Source organism: Fundulus heteroclitus, chromosome 3, assembly GCF_011125445.2.
Source record: "Fundulus heteroclitus isolate FHET01 chromosome 3, MU-UCD_Fhet_4.1, whole genome shotgun sequence".
NCBI classification, from domain to species: Eukaryota; Metazoa; Chordata; class Actinopteri; order Cyprinodontiformes; family Fundulidae; genus Fundulus; species Fundulus heteroclitus.
This window is the reverse complement of record NC_046363.1, coordinates 26,840,676-26,860,453: the sequence shown is the minus strand read 5'-3', so window position 1 is coordinate 26,860,453 and position 19,778 is coordinate 26,840,676. Positions and strand designations below refer to the sequence as shown.

General features: G+C 40.9%; 1 protein-coding gene across 2 annotated transcripts; it reads right to left on the bottom strand.

Moving 5' to 3' along the window:
* Positions 1 to 788: 788 nt before the first annotated feature.
* Positions 789 to 19,672, bottom strand: sphk2 (sphingosine kinase 2). Of its 2 annotated transcripts, none has more exons than XM_036134683.1 (8): positions 19,471 to 19,672; positions 12,659 to 14,179; positions 7,421 to 7,570; positions 7,237 to 7,331; positions 7,025 to 7,140; positions 6,573 to 6,776; positions 3,386 to 4,970; positions 789 to 1,944 (listed from the first exon to the last, which is right to left on the bottom strand). In XM_036134683.1, the coding sequence occupies exons 2-8, from the start codon at positions 13,116 to 13,118 to the stop codon at positions 1,882 to 1,884; spliced, it is 2,673 nt and encodes an 890-aa protein (XP_035990576.1). In that variant the 5' UTR covers positions 13,119 to 14,179; positions 19,471 to 19,672; the 3' UTR covers positions 789 to 1,881. The 2 variants fall into 2 exon arrangements, with proteins under 2 accessions (XP_035990576.1, XP_035990580.1); XM_036134687.1 differs by having other exon boundaries at positions 19,394 to 19,485.
* Positions 19,673 to 19,778: the final 106 nt, after the last annotated feature.

Sequence of the window (19,778 nt, the reverse complement as noted above, 5' to 3'; positions counted from 1 at the left end):
ATAACACAGACTTCTTATCTAACTACACTTTAAAACATTTGTTGTTAGAGCTGAAGCCGAGGGCAGTGATTTTTTTTAATGCATATATATATATATAACAAAGTGGGTTAAAGCGGTGAGAAATCAGCTAGCTTTGTTCAGGCATTGTTTCATGTTCAGCACATTGCAACGACCAACATCACTGACATCATCAGCAGCGTGCATCCACTGGCTAAAACAAGCAGGCAGAATGCAAACATCAGTAATAGTTAACATTCAGTCCACGAAAGTAATTTTTGTCGCTCTTGTTGCTTTAAACTGATTCACTTGTCGCATTAGGATTTGATGTGTAGCCACATTTTTTTTCCCTCCACTGTTGAACGGTGGAGAGTTCGAAAGATTACAGCTGGAGCTACGGAAATGTGTAAAAATAGCGTTGCATTTCCATAGCTTATGTAATATGCCTAGTTGGCCAGATTAAAAGGACTATTACGGATTTATGAAGCAAAGTTCTGTTAATAGTCTATAGACAGCCAGTATCTTATCTGCAGAAGATAAGCGGTATCTTCATTTAGCATCTTAAAATCTCAGATTACAAAAATGTCACAGCAGGTCTATGTGGTTTGTATCACAAACCTTTAAACTGTTGTCAAAGTTGAATTGGAAAGTAATTTGGACAAAAATCTACAATTTAAGAGTTTGAACTAGGAGATCCTGCATCTTCAAATAATATTCCTGCATGAAACACAGACTTAGAACATGTTAAGAATTTCCAATGAGAGTAACTGTCTGAAAAGGTCAATGTGGTGTAAAAATATATGAATAGCTTTCATTTAATCCACTATAGTACTTTTCCTATTATTTAAGCAACTTTACTTTTATTTCATAAAGCTTCTCTGATCAGAAATGCTTTAATCGTTCCAGGAACAGAAATTAATTGTTAGAGCATTACCTCCAGCCTCAATTTCCTGTCTGACTAATCGTGCATTTTTTTGTATACGAGTCTAAACTAAATTTGACGACAATTTAAAGGCTCACAAAAAAACCAACCTTCTTATTAATCTTTGTTACATTTTGTGATCTGAGCTTTTTCAATACAGCAGAAGAGCTGTCTGAAACAGGCTCTGACTGGACTAGCTATTAGCTTTAGCTTCAGAATCAAACTAATCTTTATAATAAACACCAGGGGATTTGTCCATTACAGGTAAGAAATTAACCACTTATATCCTTTTAACAGAACTTTACTTAAAAAAAAAAAGGTTTAGGCTTATTACATAAGAGAATGATCAAAGGTACAGCTGAGCTGTGCAATGGCAGATAAGGCATTACTTTGAAGGACCAAAGTTTTTGTCCTCTTAAGAGCTGAACAGTGGTGAGAGTCCTGGTAAGGGACAGCAAATAATTTCCGTGTATTCTAACTGGCCCAGAACATTTTTTTTTCTTTGATATCAAACTTCTCATTGTCGCAGTGTAAGGCAAAAATCAGTTAGTGCTTCTCTGCATGCATACTGACATGTACACATTCAACTCATGCACTATCTGCTCCAAAAGACCCCCCCCCCCCTCCCAAAACATTCAATTGGTATTGGTACGCCCTCTTCTTATCCAAGACTGTGCAGTTCCCCATCTTTACATACGCTGTGCGTGATCCATCTGTGCAACGAAGTGCGTTTTAAAGACAGTTTGTTAAAATGTAGTATTAATCCCTGCGGTCATTGTCCAATGACGCATGGCTCGGTGTGTTATCCCTTTCATTATTACCTACAAAAGCTGTTTCCTGGAACAAGGCTAGTGTCTCAAATTCACCACTCTCACCTCCCTCTGAGAGCAAAATGGCAACAGAGATAAGATTCTTCATTAGAGTGTTGATATGTAAGTATAAGTAAAATCAAAAATCCCTTATTAAAGTCTGGTAATCTTTACTCCAGTGTCTCCAACAATGAGACGGGCCAGGGAAGGATGAACCTGTGAAAGGTGAGAAAAAATTATGAGTAACTTACTGAGACACCCAAGCTATGATAATCAAAGTAATCATTTACAAGTACCAGAACCAATCACATAATTTAATGACAAATGCATTCATTTATATTGGTCTTTTCACAGTTATGCATAACTCTGGCGTGATCAGTCATAAAATTAGGGATGGGAATCGAAAACCGGTTCCTGTTCAGAACCGGTTCTGTGTGTTTCAATTCCGTTTGGCAGCTCGATTAACGATTCTCTTTTCGATTCCGTCGTGCTGCGGCTCTTAGCAGCACAACGTTAGCAAGTTACGCAAGTTACGTCACGTTTTTTTACGCAAGTTACGCACACGGCATTCAGTAAGCAAGTACGACGTGACCAGGCGAAAAACCAAACAAAAAAATGCCGCCCCATCGGGTAAACGGTTGAAGGTTTGGCTTCATTTTAAAGAAGAGAAAGATGGCAACGAGGCGCTTTGTAATCATTGCAAAATGGCATATACATCCGCGGGAGGAAATAGATCCAACAGGCAGAAACACCTGCGCACACAACATGGCATACATGTTAACGAATGCCGTGTTTTTGATTCTTACCGGACAGAAGCTAAAGTTACGACCAGCATGGAAGCCAACTCTGGTGGTAAGTAGCTAGTTTTACATCAGTGGCTGTGCTTAATGTGGTTCCTAGTAAATCATATCTCATTTCTGGAAATAAACCAATTTCCTACCTCTCTTTGGGGTTATTAAGGGAGTGTGCCTTTCTCATTAATCCAGCCCTCCATTGGTAGCATGTTTAATTAGAACTACTTACTGGTAGCTGGAATTCTTACATGATTCTAGCTATTGCAATGGATGTAACGAAACATGCTACGAAGTTGCTCCACATTTCAGGGAGCGAGAGAAAGGTGACGCTCGTTTATTTAAATCAGGGGGAGATGAGTTTATTTCCCAAAACTTTACAGTAATGCTTTTTCATTAAACGGATGGCTTCTCCGTTAGATTTAGATGACTGAGGTTATCTAAAGAGAGATTCATAAGCAACTGTCACAACAAACTTACATTTTCTTGTATTCTAAACAACCTATCTACTGTATTTAAGTTTGTTCTTATATTCCTTTTTTTTAAACAAATATAAATGTTACTCCAGTTGCACATTTTCTATGGACATCTTGACCTTGTTAGTTTGTGAGGTCGTGTGATAGTTAAGTAAACAAAGTTGATGCTCATCATAAAAATGTTTGTTCGATTCCAATTTCCCAAAATTGGAATGGAAAAGAGAATCGAAAAGGAATCGAATCGTTTCACAGAATCGATAAGGGAATCGGAATCGTGAGAATCTTTTCAATTCCCAACCCCATATAAAATCCCAATAAATTACAACATTTATTTTTGGGGAAACATTCAAAGGGTACGACAAGTACTGTGGTGCTGTCGATCTTTCTAACCTGCGCTTGCAGCGGTCCATAGGGCACAAGCTCTCCGTCCACAGTGAGAGTCCCCCGTGTGGACAGCGGCTGCAGCCTGAAGGCCTTGCAGGTTACGTGGCTCACGTACGGCGAGGTGACCGAGTGGTGGTTTCCTTTCTCCATGGCAAAGAACAGTCTGAGTAGGGTGGCTCTGGAGATGCCTGCCCGGACAAAGGTCAGGTGGATCAGGCCGTCGTCAAACCTGGCCTGAGGTGCAGCGTGGAGGTCAGCCCCGAGGTGGGACTGGTAAAGGGCCAGGACCAAGACAAAGTCCCCTTCAATGGTGACCCAATCTCTGGTGGGGAGAGGCTGGTCGAGTGGGGGTAACAAGTCGTCCCTCGGTATATCAAAAGGCAGCGAGACGAATGGACGGTTCTTCAGAGATCCTGCTGGTTCCATGATTTCAAAGTTAAAGGACGAGGACGGCGAATGGAACGAGGGAGAGCTCAGGGGGGAATTGGGGGTGTTTGGACGGGGGGCGAGGTAGGATGACGAGCGCGGGGATGTACAGGAAGGGGAGGAGGGCGGTGAGGGAGAAAAGGAGGGCGGAGTCATTTTGGGGGGGAGGGAGTTGGAGTTGGAGTGCTGGAGGAGTGAGTGGGGCCTCTGACGGGAGGCGTTGTGGTTTTGGTCCAGAGCTTTCTGCTTGTAGGAGAAGGGTTTGTGACGGAAGGGGGAGGAGATGGTGAGAGATCGCTCCCGGGCCACATCCAGAGGGTAAGACTGTTTCTGGAAGTAGGTTTCGTTCAGATCCAGGTCCTCCATGCTGCACGACATGCCAGAGTCTCTGCTGGCTTCCTGGCCGAGAGGCTGGCTCAGCAGAGTGTTCGCTATCTGGCTTGAAGGAGCCGAGTTCTTTCTTACCACCTCTCTGGCTTCCTGAAGCTCGTCCTGGGAACCGTCTCCAGGCTCTTCTTGCGCCTCCCTCCCCATGTCCACGCCGTAGCTTTCGCCCAATTCCCTGGCACGCAACACTCCGTCCGCCTCTAGAGAACCGCCGCTGCCTTCCTCGTCCCTCCCGTCGTCATCCTCCAGCATTTCACAAGAGTCTTGCTCTGATGTTTCCTCGTCTTCCCGTTCGTCCCTAATCCCTGCCAACTTTTCTTCTCTTCCCATATTGGACTCGTCCCTTTCATTTGACTCGGAACTCGTTCCGGACTTCTCTTCCGCCTCCATCTCTATCTCCATCTCCCCCTCCCTCTCTCGGTCTTCTGCCAGACTGCTAGCCCTCACCACACCGGTCCTTTTCCCCCTACCCCTCTGTCTCCTCCTCGTCCTCTCTCTCTGCCTCTCCTCTTTCTCCCTCTCACCATCCACCCTGCGCAGGAGGCTCCTCTGCTCACTGATGCCCATGTCGGAGCAAGTGCGATGGATGGGCGTCTTACAGAAGCTCTCCAGGCCTTCCGTAATGCTGCGGGAGAGGGGTCTCCGTGGTGGAGGCGTCCCATTTGAGGACATGGCAACAGAAGGAGGCAGGTAGGACAAACTGCCCTTGTACGATCGAAGAGAGGCAATGCGCACCAAAGTGCCCAGAGTGAAGCGGGCTGAGCCCAAGCCGCGATACCTGAAACAAAAAACAAAAAAACAAAAAAAAGGAATAATTTTGAGATAAAACTTTGTTTTCTAATGTTTGCTGTTCAACTTTTATCAACTTTCAACCACAAGTTTCTATGCATTTCATTGGGTTTTAATGTAATAGACGAACACAAAGTAGCACATCGTTGTGAAGTGAAATAAAACAAATTCATGTTTTTAAAATGTTTTTCTTTACAAATAAAAATCTGAAATTGTGGAATTGATAATGGCTCCCGATCAACCTCCTTTACTATGATAAATAAAATCCAGTGGAACGACCCGCCTGAGAAAGTCATGAACTTTAGTTCGTTTAGAACCAGAACTAAACAAGAAGCAGCATTTAGTTCCTATGCTCCACTTATCTGGAACAAACTTCCAGAAAACTGTAAAAGTGCAGAAAGCCTGAGTTCTTTTAAATCAAGATTAAAAACACATTAGTTTAGGATTGCCTTTGACTGTTCTAGTTAAACTGTTTTACTGAAACATCATTAGTTCAACTTTTTTAGTCCAACTGTTTTTAATGTTCTATTTTGTTTCTACATTTTATTCCTGCTTGCTTTTATTCTGTTTTATTTTCCTATATTTTAATCACGTAAAGCACTTTCCATTGTCTCTGTATTGAATTGTACTATATAAATAAATTTGCCTTGCCTTGCCTTACCTCAGTTAAGTGTTTAAATCAAAGCATGAGTCTGGCTGTTCAGTGAAGGCCTCAGAAGTTTGTTGGAGAGCATTAGTGAACAAACAGCATCACGAAGAACAAAGGACACAGCTGACAGGTCAAGGATAATGATGTGAAGAAGCTAGTTTATAAAACAATATCCTGAGCTTTGAATGTATCAAACATTTGAACAAAGACTGCCATGAAGAATCGTGTTTGGTGTTTGCAATAAACCAATTGAGTGCTCTGATGACGTCACGTCAAAATTGAACCTAAACGCAGAACAATGTATGTCAGAAAACTAACAAGCACTTCAGTCTGATCCTACAATCTCAAGTGTGAAGCATGGTGGTGGAAGAAAAACAGGAAGTGGGTCAGATGGAGGGAGCTAAATGCAGGACAACCCTGGAAGGAAGACACTTTAGAGGCAGCAACAGGGATGGCGGTTCCCCTTCCAGCAGGACAACGACACTAAACACACATCCAGAGCTACAATGGATGGTTCACATCTAAGCATATTTATCATTTAGAATGGCCTAGTCAAAGTCCAGATCTACATACAACTGAAAACTGTTTTAAGACAAAAAAAATTGATGTTCACATAAGCTTTCCATCCAATTTAAATGAGCCTTAACTATTGTGCAAACAACAAAGCGGATAAACTATTTTTACGAACCTGCCGATTCTACTGAATACAAATGACCTTCACTTTGTTTCAGATTTTTATTTGTAAAATAAAATCTTCAAAAACAACCTATAATGCCTCTTTTACCCTCACACAATGCATTCCTGTTGTTGGCATATCGCATCAAATCCCCCCAAAAACACAAAGATGTTTGTGGTTGTGAAGAATTCAACAGCGTGAATAGCTTTGAAAGGCACACCAACAAAAAATAAAAAAAACCCGTCAGGTTTACATCAAACACGGACCTCTCACTCTCGATGTCAACGTCAGACACAAACCCCCAGGCAACAGAGAGGAAGGAAAACAGTCTCCTGGGAGCTGCGGCGTGGCTGTTTTTGGAGGGAGGAGGGCTTGTTGTTACAGAGACCAGGTCCATGGGTCGGACCCCGCCTCGGCAGAGCAAAAAGCAGCAGTTTAAAAGGAGCGGCTCTCGAAGGCACATGTCATACCTGAGACGGGAGGAAAAGGAAAAAAAAACCTCAAATATTTCATTCAGGTTTACAGGATTAAAGCATAAAGGCTTTCGCTTCCAGCTGAGAGTAAAACTTTAACATTAAGTCGCGCCGCATTCATCGCGTCTCAAAAGCAGAAAGACAAAACAACTATTCCCTGTTGTTCTTTCTAACAGCAAGTTATCCACAGACAGAAATTTAAAATGCTTCACCGGGTCCCGACTTAGTGCCACTGCTCTTCTCACCCTGCGTAGTGGTTGATGGAGCCGGCCAGAGCGTTCCCAGAGCCGCAGGGCAGGATACCAACCGGTGTTTTTATTGCTTGTTCCCAGTCTGGGCGCTCCATCAGACCGTTGATCACCTACAGAACCACAGAACAACAACTTAAGCAGACCAAACACCATAACATGCACAGACATCTCCCTCGCGGTCCACCCCTGCAACGAGAGCACTTTACCTCATGCAGCAGGCCGTCTCCAGACACAATGATGATGCCGTCCCACTCGGAGAGCGGGATGTCTCTGATGAGCTCCCTTGCGTGGTTCTGGCGCTCTGCGGCAGATTCACCAAGGTAGTACCCGTTACAAAACATATTTACATCATCTTTCCTCACAGAAGAGCTCATCAGCCTTTTGTGTTACCTGTCTGTATGAGGTTATAGCTGATGTTGGCCTCCCTAATCATTGGCAGGATGTGGGTCTGACACCATTGCATCGCTTGGCCTCTTCCGCTGAACGGATTGACCAATAACAGTAGTCGCCTGGGACGAGGTAGCAGACTTCTTGAAAACTCTGCGCGGCGAACAGGAAACAACGTCGTTAGGCTAAACGTGCGTCTGTTCAGGTTCACAGCTGGCCAGCTGTGACATGAGCCAAGCTCCGACAGTCGAGTTTACATTTCAGAGTTCGTCTATCACCCATCGGCTGGATTACTGTAATGCACTTTATAAGGAGCCAGTGCCTGCATCCTCACTAAGACTAAGAAAGTAGAGCACATCACCCCAGTTCTAAAGTCCTTACACTGGCTCCCTGTATCTCATAGAATAGACTTTAAAATACTTCTGTTAGTCTATAAATCCCTAAATGGCTTAGGACCTAAATACATCACAGACTTGTTATCAGCGTATAAACCCTCCAGACCACTCAGGTCTTCTGGCTCCAGCCTACTCTGCATACCTAGAACCAGAACCAAACACGGAGAAGCAGCATTTAGTTCCTATGCTCCACTAATCTGGAACAAACTTCCAGAAAACTGTAAAAGTGCTGAAAGCCTGAGTTCATTTAAATCAAGTTTAAAAACACATTTGTTTAGGATTGCCTTCAACTATTCTACTTAACTGAATCACCACTTCTTTGTTCTAATTTCTATCTACATTTTATTCCTACTTGCTTTTATTCTGTTTTATTTTGCTATATTTTAATAATGTAAAGCACTTTGCATTGTCTTTGTACTGAATTGTGCTATATAAATAAATTTGCCTTGCCTTGTCAGTGGTTTGTGCATTGCCCAGCTTCAAAGGGTACAAAATGCTGCTGCGCGTCTTTTAACAGGTACAAAAAAATTTGAGCATATTTCCCCCGTTTTAGCCTCGCTGCATTGGCTGCCAGTACATTTTAGGATACATTTGAAAATCCTTTTATTATTTGCTTTTAAAGCTCTGAATGGCCTTGCCCCACCATACCTGTCTGAGCTGCTACATCCCTACACACCCCCCCCCCTTCCCTTAGATCAGCTGACCTGTAGCAGCACCCAAGCTGTGGAATGACTTTCCTTTAGGCTTTAGACAGGCCTCTTCCCTTTCTGATTTTATTTTAAATCCCATCTTAAGACCCATCTATTTTCCTTGGCTTTTAACACAATCTGAGACGTTGACTTTGTTTTATCGCATTTTACTTTCATTTATTACTAATTTTATATACTATTTTGCTTATTGTTTTACGAGTGATCATTTGTATTTAATGATTGTGTACAGCACTTTGGTCCTGCTGTTGTTTAAAGTGCTTTATAAATAAAATTGGTATGGTATGGCAGAAGAACATTCATACGCTGAGCCTCCCACAATCCGCTTCACTCTGCAGCCTCGTCCAGGGAGACGTCGGGAAAAGTTAGCTAGTTTTCTTACCCAAGTTTATACATTCACTGGGCCACGTTATTAGGTACGCGTGTTCAATTGCTTTTAAACACATAATATGAGGGATTGTTGAAAAGCCATGGACAATGTAGACGACTCTCCCTGTAGTTCTACGCTTCTCCAGGAGTGAACGCTGCTTGTCGGGACTTTGAAGCAATCAACTGGTTCCCTTATATAGGACATTTTTTACCAGTCTGTATAATATGATTGAATTTTGACTTTGTAAAGTGCCTCGATATGACATGTTTCCTGAATTGCCGCTATATAAATAAAATTTTATTGAATTGAATAATAGAAAATCCATCAACGGCACAAAACTCTGTGCTTTAAGGAATCTAAAGGTAGCTCTAAAGTTCAAACCGAGCATCAGAATGGGGAAGAAAGGAGAATTTAAGTGGCTTTGAACGTGGAGTCGATTTTGGGTGGCTGTTTTATGAACAGAAGAAACTAGAGTTGTGTTGAAGCAAAATGTCCCCTCAGAGGTCAGCAGGAAGGGGAAGACTGGCCTGAGATGTCAGAGAGGCAACAGTAATTCAAATTAGCACAGAAAACAGGCTGAAGACCGTTTCTGAACAAAGCAAATTAAATGTGATGGGCTACAGCAGCAGAAGACTACACCGGGTGCAGATCCTGTCAGCCAAGAACATCAAACTGAGGCTAGAATTCACAGAAGCTCACTAAAATTGGACGGCAACAGGTTGGAGAAACGTTGCTTGGTCCAAAGCGTCTCAGTCAGTCAATAATTTATTTATATAGTCCTTTAGACAGACAATAAAAACAAGCAAAGTGCTTTATAATTAAAAACAAAAGGCATACGCAGATAAACAAAACCAAGCAGGAAACGGTAAGAAAAGGCAATAAAGATTAAGAACCAGAAATAGAAAGTACCGGCGCTAATTGCTATTAAAAGCCAGCCTGAATAAATTAGTTTTGATTGAAAACAAGTCTGGAGTTACTGAGGAAGTCCATCATAGAGTTAGTGCCTGGTTTTGGGAGGTCTAATAAAAACTGACCTGAAGACCTCATAGACCTATCAGGCACATAAAAGCTGAATAATAAGACCAATAAGGTGGGCCTACGTGCTTAAAAAACACAATAAAGGTTTAAAATCAAATTCTAAAACCAACAGAAAGCCAACATTTGGAGGCGTTGGTTTAGAAGACGTGAAGCGATGGAGGGATGATTGAGAAAAATATTTCTCCTTAAGTCTTAACAACGCATTTAAATCAAAAACAATTGCATCAATGGCAGCACTGTCACCAAATAAAATGCATTCAGTCGTTTCAGACAAACATTTAAGAGTCGGGGGTGAATATCCGTCTAAAGAAAAGGAGTGTTAACAGAGTTTACAAGCCACTGAAATAAAGAGAGCATTGAGCACTTATCAGTTTTACAGCTACGTCTTATTAGCAGGGCAAAGGCAAGGAGTGGCAGAACGCAGCAGGAGAAAATCATTATTCAGCGTTTGCATGTTGTACACAGAGTGCAAAAATGATAAGAGGGGGTGAAAAATTAGATACATTTGAATTTAGATTAAGTTTAATTAATTATTTTTCTAGAGCCTTAGAAAAGAAGTGCAGAGGTAAAGCTTTTCTTTCTGGGTTTTCACTCCCTCAGACAGAACGAGCCGACTGAACACACAGGAAGGTCCAGGGCCACGCTGACATTCAGCTATAATTAGCAAGAGTCTACAAAGCAGGCGCAAATGAAAGCAAATAAAACATAATGTGCAGTTGGAGGCTAATTCCTGGAGCCAAACATAAAGGTCACAATGAGCAAATTCTTCAAAGACAAAGGACTAGTTTTCTTTAAATGTCCTTCGACGCAGCATTTGACAACAAAAGCCTCTTAATGGACACAGAGGAAACTGTTTGTGATTTGGGCACCAGCTTTAAAGATCCGTCATCAAGCTTATCCAGCGACCTTATACATCTAAAAACAATGAACATTTTAGGTTAGAGACTAACAAGAACTTAAACAATAGCTTTACAGACTCCCTCAAGGCTGTTTTTTGCATTAAAATCATCGGGAAGCGTACGTGGCTGTAGTTAAATCACATCTTTTTGCAGATGATGTCATGCTTTGCTCAGATGGCTGCAGTCTGAGGTCGCCTTCCACCAACTACAAATATCCCTGCAAGGCTTAAGGCTGGTTTTTAGTGGGAAGGAAACTAAATTAATGTCGTTTTCCAGTAGTTCCACATTATATTTAATCGCAATTGTTGCGACAGTTTAGATCATATATTTGGTATGAAGCGTCAGGCTTTCCACGCTGCATTTCATACTTTGGACGAGGGGGTTGGACTCTGCATGGCTTTACTGCTGATCCCTGATCTTTAGAGGCAGCGATACTAAAGCGCATTGAGAGAGGAAGGGATATTATATAATAGCAAAGAATAAAGCAAATCAGGAAAAAGAGGATTCATTGCAATCTATTAAGTCATTGCAATTTGCAGCAACGGTATAGCCATTTAACGTATTCACATATACCTGGCAACCCATGCATAATGTTTTTCTCTCGCATTGCATCTAAATATTTTCTTCTCTCACAATTGTGACTAGGAAATGTTCAAAACACACAGCCATTGATTTTACAAAACCTTTTCGTTGCTATTTAAATACGCCGTTGTGTATATAATCACATCTGAAAAAAAATAAGGCCTGTAGATAAAACAAAGTGCGATTTGGTTTTAATTTCTCAATCTTCCACATGTCTCTCCCCCTCTCTTGTACCCCCCATCCTGTCATCCTACTATACGAAAAACAAGCCACTATAAATAAATACATAAATAAATCTTCTAGATAGCTTCGTAAGAAAACATGGCACATTACAGACATTCATTAACATCGTTATTTTGTGGCTCCTTTAAAGAAACACTCCCATACATTAAAAGGCTCTAAACCAGGCGTGTCCAAAGTGCGGCCCGGGGGCCATTTGCGGCCCCTGTAATGATTTTATGCAGCCCTGCATTTCAAGAAAGATTTGGCCCACCAGTAAAGGTGGATGGTTTATAATTTATCATTAGTTAGGGCAAAACTATTACAGACGAGATAAACTCTTACAATTGAAAATGTTAGGTACAACACAAGGTGTCTTTTAATAACCACACTTTTTAAATCCTCTTTAATTTCATAGTAAATAAGATCACAGCCATCCAAGGACTTTTACTCACATGCTTTAAAGTCTGCTTTGAATTCATTTATTAAAACTGGCTAAATAGAGCAAATGTTTTCAAAAGAAATGCCGACCTAAATCATGTTCTTATACAGCAGAAATAATTAAGTTTTTCAATCATTTTATAGAGCAGTTATTTATTTTATTTCATCTTTATTTGTCACTGAAGTGCTCCATATAAATTGTATATCTAATGGTAATTTTCAACTCCTGTCCCTGGTTGGGTGTTTATATTAAAACAGAATTTACATACTACACTACTTCAATTTAAAAAATTTCAAATCGTAAAACTTGCATATCACACAAAACTTTCACCTTCTTACAATAATTAATGATGAGTATAGTTTTGGTTTGTCTTTAAAAATTCACAACATAATATTTTTCTTTTTTATGCTATTTTTTGGCCCTAAAGTACTTTTGACATGACAATTTGGGCCCAGGTGCTGAAAAGTTTGGACACCCCTGCTCTAAACAAAACCAGCACTGTGTCTATCAAACACCAGCAGCCATGTTGCTACAGATAATCTGAGACCCAATCAGGACAAAAAGGGCTTCAGGTGAAAGAGACACTCACCTGTGTTGGGTGTTACGGGCACCTCTCTGAGCAAACACTGGACAGCAGCCGACCACCTCTCCGCTTCAGGCCGGCTCTCCGCCAGGTACGCTCTCACCTGCCGCCGTCTGGACACGCCCTTCCTTCGTTTCCCCGGCGGGTACCAGTACAGCACCAGCAGCGGCGGCGCGGGGGCGCGGGGACAGCTGCACCCGAGCAGCTCGGACAGAGGCAGCAGGAGGCGGGCCTCCTTTCCGGGCCGCGGCGACAGGCGCTGAACGTGGATGTGGGTGTGGGTGAGGGTCAGGGCGTAGTTAGAGGCTGGAGCCGGCGAGGTGGCGGGGGAGAGTCCTCCTGAACCTCCGGGGCTGTCCGGGCAGCCATTGTTGTTGTTGTTGCTGCTGCCGGACTCCCAGCTGGCGAACTGACCGTGAAGGAGCGCTTCGGCCGGAGACGGCGAGGACGGTTCCGGGGAGCGCATCCTCGCTTTTTGAAGTGGACGCCGTCTGCCAGTCTGACGAGGCAAACGGTAAAAAAGCTTTTGCAATCAGAAGCTCAGACGAGCCGTCGGGAGGAAAAATCTAAAAATTAACCGAAAACAACTTCATCCCTGAAATCACTTCAAAAAAAAAAAAAATCCTTCTTCATGCAGAGTCGGCAGAAAACTTCAGTTCATCAGAGTGGTTCTCTGATGGGGGTCTTCATTTGAAAAACAAACTTCTTTCGGTATAAAGAGGCAGCCGTTTAGAGAAATAATCCAGTGAAAATGGAAGAAAAGAAAAAAAAAAGCAATCACAGTTTGACATTAACAGCTGTCAGCAACTAGTTCCCTGCCAGTCGAAAAGTGGACAGGAAATACTTCAACGTAAGAAAATCAGTCATTTAAAACACGGGCCTTTCACAAAGAAATTGCATAAGTACAAAAACAAAGCCTTTTCCAGTTCAAAGCTGCCTTTTGTCGTAGCAAAACAAGGCAGCAGGTAATTAAGCAGTGAGCTTTAAATAGTCACACAAAGGTACAAAACCGAACCTCTTCGCAGAAGTCTACCATACAGCGATAAAGTATCAATAAGACAAAAAAGCAAAAAACACACCTTCTCTATGAAAGGAGGCCCGGGTTCGTTAAAGTAATGTGCAGCGATTCTTTAAAGTGTATGTTGCATGACGAGTGCAGCCTGCAGTGTGATGAATGCCCCGAGGAGATGATAAGTGCAGCTCCGAAAGACCTTTGAAACCTCTATTGCTATCTGAAATCTCAGAGATATACGTAGGACGCGGACAGGAGGAGTGACGAAACAACGCTTTCGGGACAGTAGTGTGATAAATTAACGATTTGTTGTCGGAAAAAAAAAAAAAAAATGGCTTCTGCAAATGACACCTGACAAGAACAAAACACGGAGAAGCCAAACAAACGAACAAAAAAAAAAGAGGAACAAAGAAAATACACAAGGAAACAGTTCCTGGCGAGTCCTTAGTTTATGTCATCTTAGTGTCTTTAAGTGAAGCCCGAGCAGTCACGTTCCTTCCCAAACATCTCTGTTCCTGCAGGAAAAGAAGAGCAGAGAGAAGAGTGTCTGATACAATCATTTCTTTTTTTTAAAGAAACTGAGATAAAACGACCGCTATTATCTCTGTAGGGAAAACCTGTTTATATCTCGGTTTTTGCATTCAGAGAGTAACAAGCATAGACGTCATATACGTAGACGCGTCATTGGGCGGGTTCTGCCTATGCTGCGATGCGTCAGAGCGTCCGCCATCTTAAATGTGGCAAATCTGCAGTTACTCAGTCACTTAAACAGTATCAGAGGGACTTTAATCTCTGAATATACTATGTATTCGTAGTATTTTTGTTTTGTTTCGTATCCCTTTAGCTTCATTCTTCTGAATTTATTCTCCTAAAGAATAAAAATATTTAAAATAATCTAACCTGGCCCTATTACTCCAGGAGTGAAATAATTCTGCAAACTGTGACTATTCTGGAAATGTTCCCTCTTAATTCTCATAATATGACGTTTCTCTCATAACATTACCACTATTGTGTTTGTTTTTTTTTTACTTTATTGACCTAGGACTTTTATTTCTCATATTATTAATTTTACTTCTTTAATACTCCCCCAAGAAGTCTGTTCCTAAAGGTTCACATGTGACACGGTTTTATGAAATAATGAAGACCACAATGTTTAGATTTAACAAATTGATCCTTATATTCATAACACACACACATATACATACATACATACATACATACATACATACACATACATATATATATATATATATATATATATATATATATATATATATATATATATATATATATATATATGCCTTTGTAGAAGGCAGATACAAGTAGTGAAATCAGCCCGAATACATTTCCATGCAGCACAGGAATGAGGCATATTTTCTGATTCATGTTGACAATAACAGAACTCAACTTTTTTTCTGCCACATACAATATGGCGGTGACGTTGACGTGCGAACCTGTGCCATATGACGCGTCTACGTATATATGTCTGTGGTAACAAGCGGCTACTCTGACAAGCAGGAGACATTATGGAGATGAAGCAACACCACATCCCTCACGCCCTTTGACCTTAGGTACGTCTGGGCTGACTCACAGTCACACATCCTTAGCGCGGCTTGCTGAGGCACAGCATTACTTTGCATGAAAGGTTGCCCTCCGATGACCGCAGCTGGTCAGCATTTACATGCTCAGGGCTTTTGTTCCTCAGGACTGGCGGACAAAAGTGTCTTCTGTCACAATCTGAATCTTGCACTGCTGAGCTAAGTCATACTAAATTTGCTTGATAAGCAACATGCATCTGAATTTTGCAACCACGAAAGTATTAGAGAATTAGAGTTTTTTTTTTTTTTTTCTGATGATGACATGAACATTTGACGCCCTGATATGAAAGATCAAAATGGAAAGTTGGTGAATAAATATTCATATACATTCCTTAAATGAAATTATAAATGCGTAAAATACCAAAATAGTGATAAAATTTGTATTTTAATGTTTTATATTTAATATATAGCTAATATTTAAACATCTCTTCAAAATCTTAACTATATATGCTTTTAACATATAACAGCATATTTTTTTTAATTTTATTTCATAGTCCTGTGCTGCAGCAGACCATCGATTTATTTTACGTTTGTCAGTTTTTGCAGCAAGTGGGCGTGGCTAACAGTGCGACAGAGAAGGTGATTGGTCCGAATCTAGGTTGTTGTGCAGGTAAACCAATCAGATGTTAGGATGTATTTGGTGACGAGTTATAGTTAAACAGGATATATGAAACAATTAAGAAGATCTTTAAATAATTTAAAAAGGTTAAATGTATTACAGACACGCAACTATTTATGTATTCATTAAAACGCAGAGTGTAATAAACACATTTATTAAGATTTTATTGCACATTTGGTCCTTGATACTTGCAGACTTATTTCACAAGCTGCATCAAACCATTGTTTATAACAGGTTTTATTAGTTTTAAACCTCTCAGTCACCAGGGCCTTAATCATAACACTTTTCTCCTGGATATAATTCCTGGACCATTGCTGTTAAGACTACATTACAAACGATATCTACCGCCCTTCCTGATGGTTGGATCTGGATACTGAAGAAGGTTTTTGGTAACTTGTATCAGAGTAGCTGACTAAACTGAATCCGTTCCTTGTTAAGGGTTTGGATCAGCCGCCCAGTAATACAGATATATCAATTTTATAAAAACTTGTAATGGACCTTCAGGGTTAGTTTTAACCTATAATGCCTTAAACCAACGTCTATGTAACTTCCCAGAGCAGTCACGTGATTTTGGGTAGGTTTTATGTTGTGATGACATAATTTTCCAGACAGCAGGTCTGCCTGTTCAGCAACTGTGACACAAGCAGCTGATTTTTAAAAGCTCTACTTTTTTTTTTTTGGTCACTAAAGATAAGATGTCACAACATTCACTTTAACACTTCAACAACATTATCTTTAACCTATTTAGATTCAATGTTTCATCACATTTCTATTGAATTTTTTTTTTTTTTTTTACGTTTTGAAATTAATGCAACATCAGGCTCGAAAATAAAATAGTCACCAAAATCCAATGTGACGCACTGGAAAAGTAGGGAAAATATTTTAGATTTTTTTTTAATGCAGTTATAAATTCCATGGTAATAAAAACATTGCATATTTCAAAAAGATGTCAAACTAATTTAAAATGGAAAAACATATACTAGAAAGGTATAGCAGCTGTAAAATTATGCAAGTTCTTATGTTCTATTTTCTTAACACCTAATACACATCCATCAAAAAACCTTTTCTGATTTCTTAGCAGCCAATTCAGGTTTTCTCATAATTAGTTGTAAATGTTAAAAAAGTTTCTCAAAGTCTTAATAGATACATGCCACTAGATTAATACCTTGTGATATTTATTAAACATGCCCAATCTAACAAATATGTTTACACAACAGATCCCCGGCCCTAGATGGAGGACTTTATTTTTCCAGAAATGTGATCCGTGAGGTCCAAGTTCAAATATTAGCAATGTAAGCATTTTTTGGGCAAAAAGGACAGAGCTACGTTCAGAGCTACCAATTTAAAAACTCTGGATACATTCAATACTTCCTAGCATTTTAAAACTGTATTGATCACAATAAGCAGCTTGGAGAACAACCTCAACACAGGTTTTGCTTAGGAGCTACCAAGCTGTGGTGAATGTAAGGCTGCCTAACTAAAGAATCAATAGTTATTTGTTTCTGAGTTGGTTTAATTAAAAACAGTTTTACTGAGATTGCATGCAATTTAGAAATTACTGCATGAATGTGAAACTGAAGGAAAATGTCTTTTATAAATAAAACCTGAAAGTGTGATATGGATTTGTATTCATGTCGCTTCAATTTCATCCCCTCAGGCCTTTTGCAGTCTAACAGGTTTTCTCCCACAATGACAAGAATAGAAAGTTATTTTTTTGTCCCACAGTGGGTAAAATCAGGTTTACCAGCAGCAGAGAGCAGATTGTCCTGCAAATGGCTTAAACGATCTTCCAATCAACTCTGACCGGCTTCCCCGTCCTGAAGAAATGTGTCCTCCACATCAACATGTTCCACAAACACCTCGCAGCCCAAGAAGTTCAGTTTTGGGCTTATCTGACTAGAACGCTTTCTTTCAGTGTGTAACAAACCTCTGAAGTAGGGCTGGACGATATAGAAAAAAGGCGTATCGATACAATAGAAATCACACTGATCGATATCGATAATTATCAAAACAAAAATTCAGCCCTGGCCATTTATGCTGTTTCTGAATGGCCCTTTTTTTTTATATAAATAAAGAACACTGAATTCAAACATAACTCTTTATTCAACCAACTTTTTACCCAAACTATAACTCTTAAAAGAAAAAGAAAATAACATGTTCTCTGTACTCTGAAGCTGTATGACGGAGCATTCCTGGGTCTGCATTTGTGATTGGTTGGGACTGTAGTATTAAACTACACCATTGGCTAGAATACAAAAGGAAGGAGAACTGGTATTTTACTGAACTTTTTATTGACACCCTTTTTTCCCTATTGAACCTCATGTCTATTGATCGATATATATTGTTATTGTATTATCGTCCAGCCCTACTCTGAAGCTCTTAAGACTGCGAAATTAAACATGCTTGGGCTCTAATTACTAAATAAGTGACTGATGTGAATAAAGGCTGTTTATTTAGAATTCAAGTAAAGGGAGCTTAATTATTAGTATTTTTACTATTATTGTCCTATTTCACAACAAAGTGCTACTTTCTATTAGACTATCCCATAGAGTTTTGATTGAACAGATAACACACATTTAAAAGGTGCATAATTAGCATGACTGTCAGCTGTGGTATAAAAACATGTGACTGAAACACACATGATCTTAAACGCCTCAGACTGATCTTAAAGACATTAATCTGGCCTCGCCTGTTTCCAGGTGCTACAGGAGTCTGGAAACATTGTGCAAGCCGTGATGCGGACGGAACCAGCAGCTGGCCAAATGTCCTGCTCTGGCTAAACAGGCAGAAAAACGCACCTCGCTGATGCCCATTGTTGCATCTCACGTCCTTGGAAGTGCAGGGCGGGGGACACAGAAATAACACCAGCAGGCTAAATATGCCCCCCCCCCCCTCCCCAAACAAAGGGGCTGCTGAGAGAAATGTTTAGTTTCACTAAGACAGCCAGCACTTCATCAATTTATAGGCATATCAGACGCTTTAAACAGAGGCTGTGAACCTTTGACCAGCAGTGCGGCTACTCCTTTAGCTCTACGTGGAAACTTTGACCGATGCTGACCACCTAACCAAGCTAGCAGCCAGTTAGCCGGCTAAATCGATCTGAATGTCTTCAACCGCGACACAGACGAGCACAACACGGCAGCGGGTGGGATGTAGCTCTTGATACAGGAGCTAGAAGCGTGTTTAAAGGTGTAGAGATTAAATTAATAAGGGGAGGTGGGGTTGATGACAGATACGTCCCCGGTGCGGTGTTAGCTTAAAGTGTCCGTTAGCGCAGGCTAACAGTTTGCTTCAGACGCAGCTAAGCGCTAAAGTTCAAGCAGAGTTACAGATTTACATTTTATCTTCTTAATGTGTAGATATGCGTTCCGGTTTGCCGATAAGTCATACTTAAAAAAAAAAAAAAAATCAAAGTCAAGTTAGTGGATAGGATGAACCCGAAGTAGCGTGTTAGCTAGTGAGAGCTGTGATTTACCATTTAAACTAGCAAGGGGGAAAAAAACTAAACTTACTATTTAACTTTTGACGGCGCATGGCTCTTAACAGCTAGCCCGGACACAAAGCAGCGCTAAAACAAAGTCCAAGTTACCTCATCCTGTCCTCCTCTTCAGGACTGCGAGAAGCGACTGGGAGCAGGAAGCGTCTGGAGCCGAGGCGGCAGCAGCTCTGAGCGGCGGAGAGGAAGCCCAATGACGGCAAGGAAAACATTGGAACACCCACCGACATTCTCCAATCACCAGCAGACCACCACTTCCGGCTCCAGTCATTTGTTATCAGGCCCCGCAGATGAATGCTCATCAAAAGATTATCACGGTGCAATTAGGAGAGACCACACCGTGGTGCATTATGGGAGCTTTATTCATCAACCCATTCTTAAAAGTGTTCAATAAGGCAGAA

What these genes read in the sequence shown, in the direction of transcription:
- sphk2 (XM_036134683.1), bottom strand. Translation starts at nt 13,118, where the DNA reads ATGCGCTCCCCGGAACCGTCCTCGCCGTCTCCGGCCGAAGCGCTCCTT. An exon ending in TCCATCAACCACTACGCAGG is followed by an intron (nt 6,777 to 7,024) that starts GTGAGAAGAGCA and finishes CTCCCGTCTCAG; the next exon opens with GTATGACATGTGCCTTCGAG. An exon ending in GTTGACATCGAGAGTGAGAG is followed by an intron (nt 4,971 to 6,572) that starts GTCCGTGTTTGA and finishes TTTTTGTTTCAG; the next exon opens with GTATCGCGGCTTGGGCTCAG.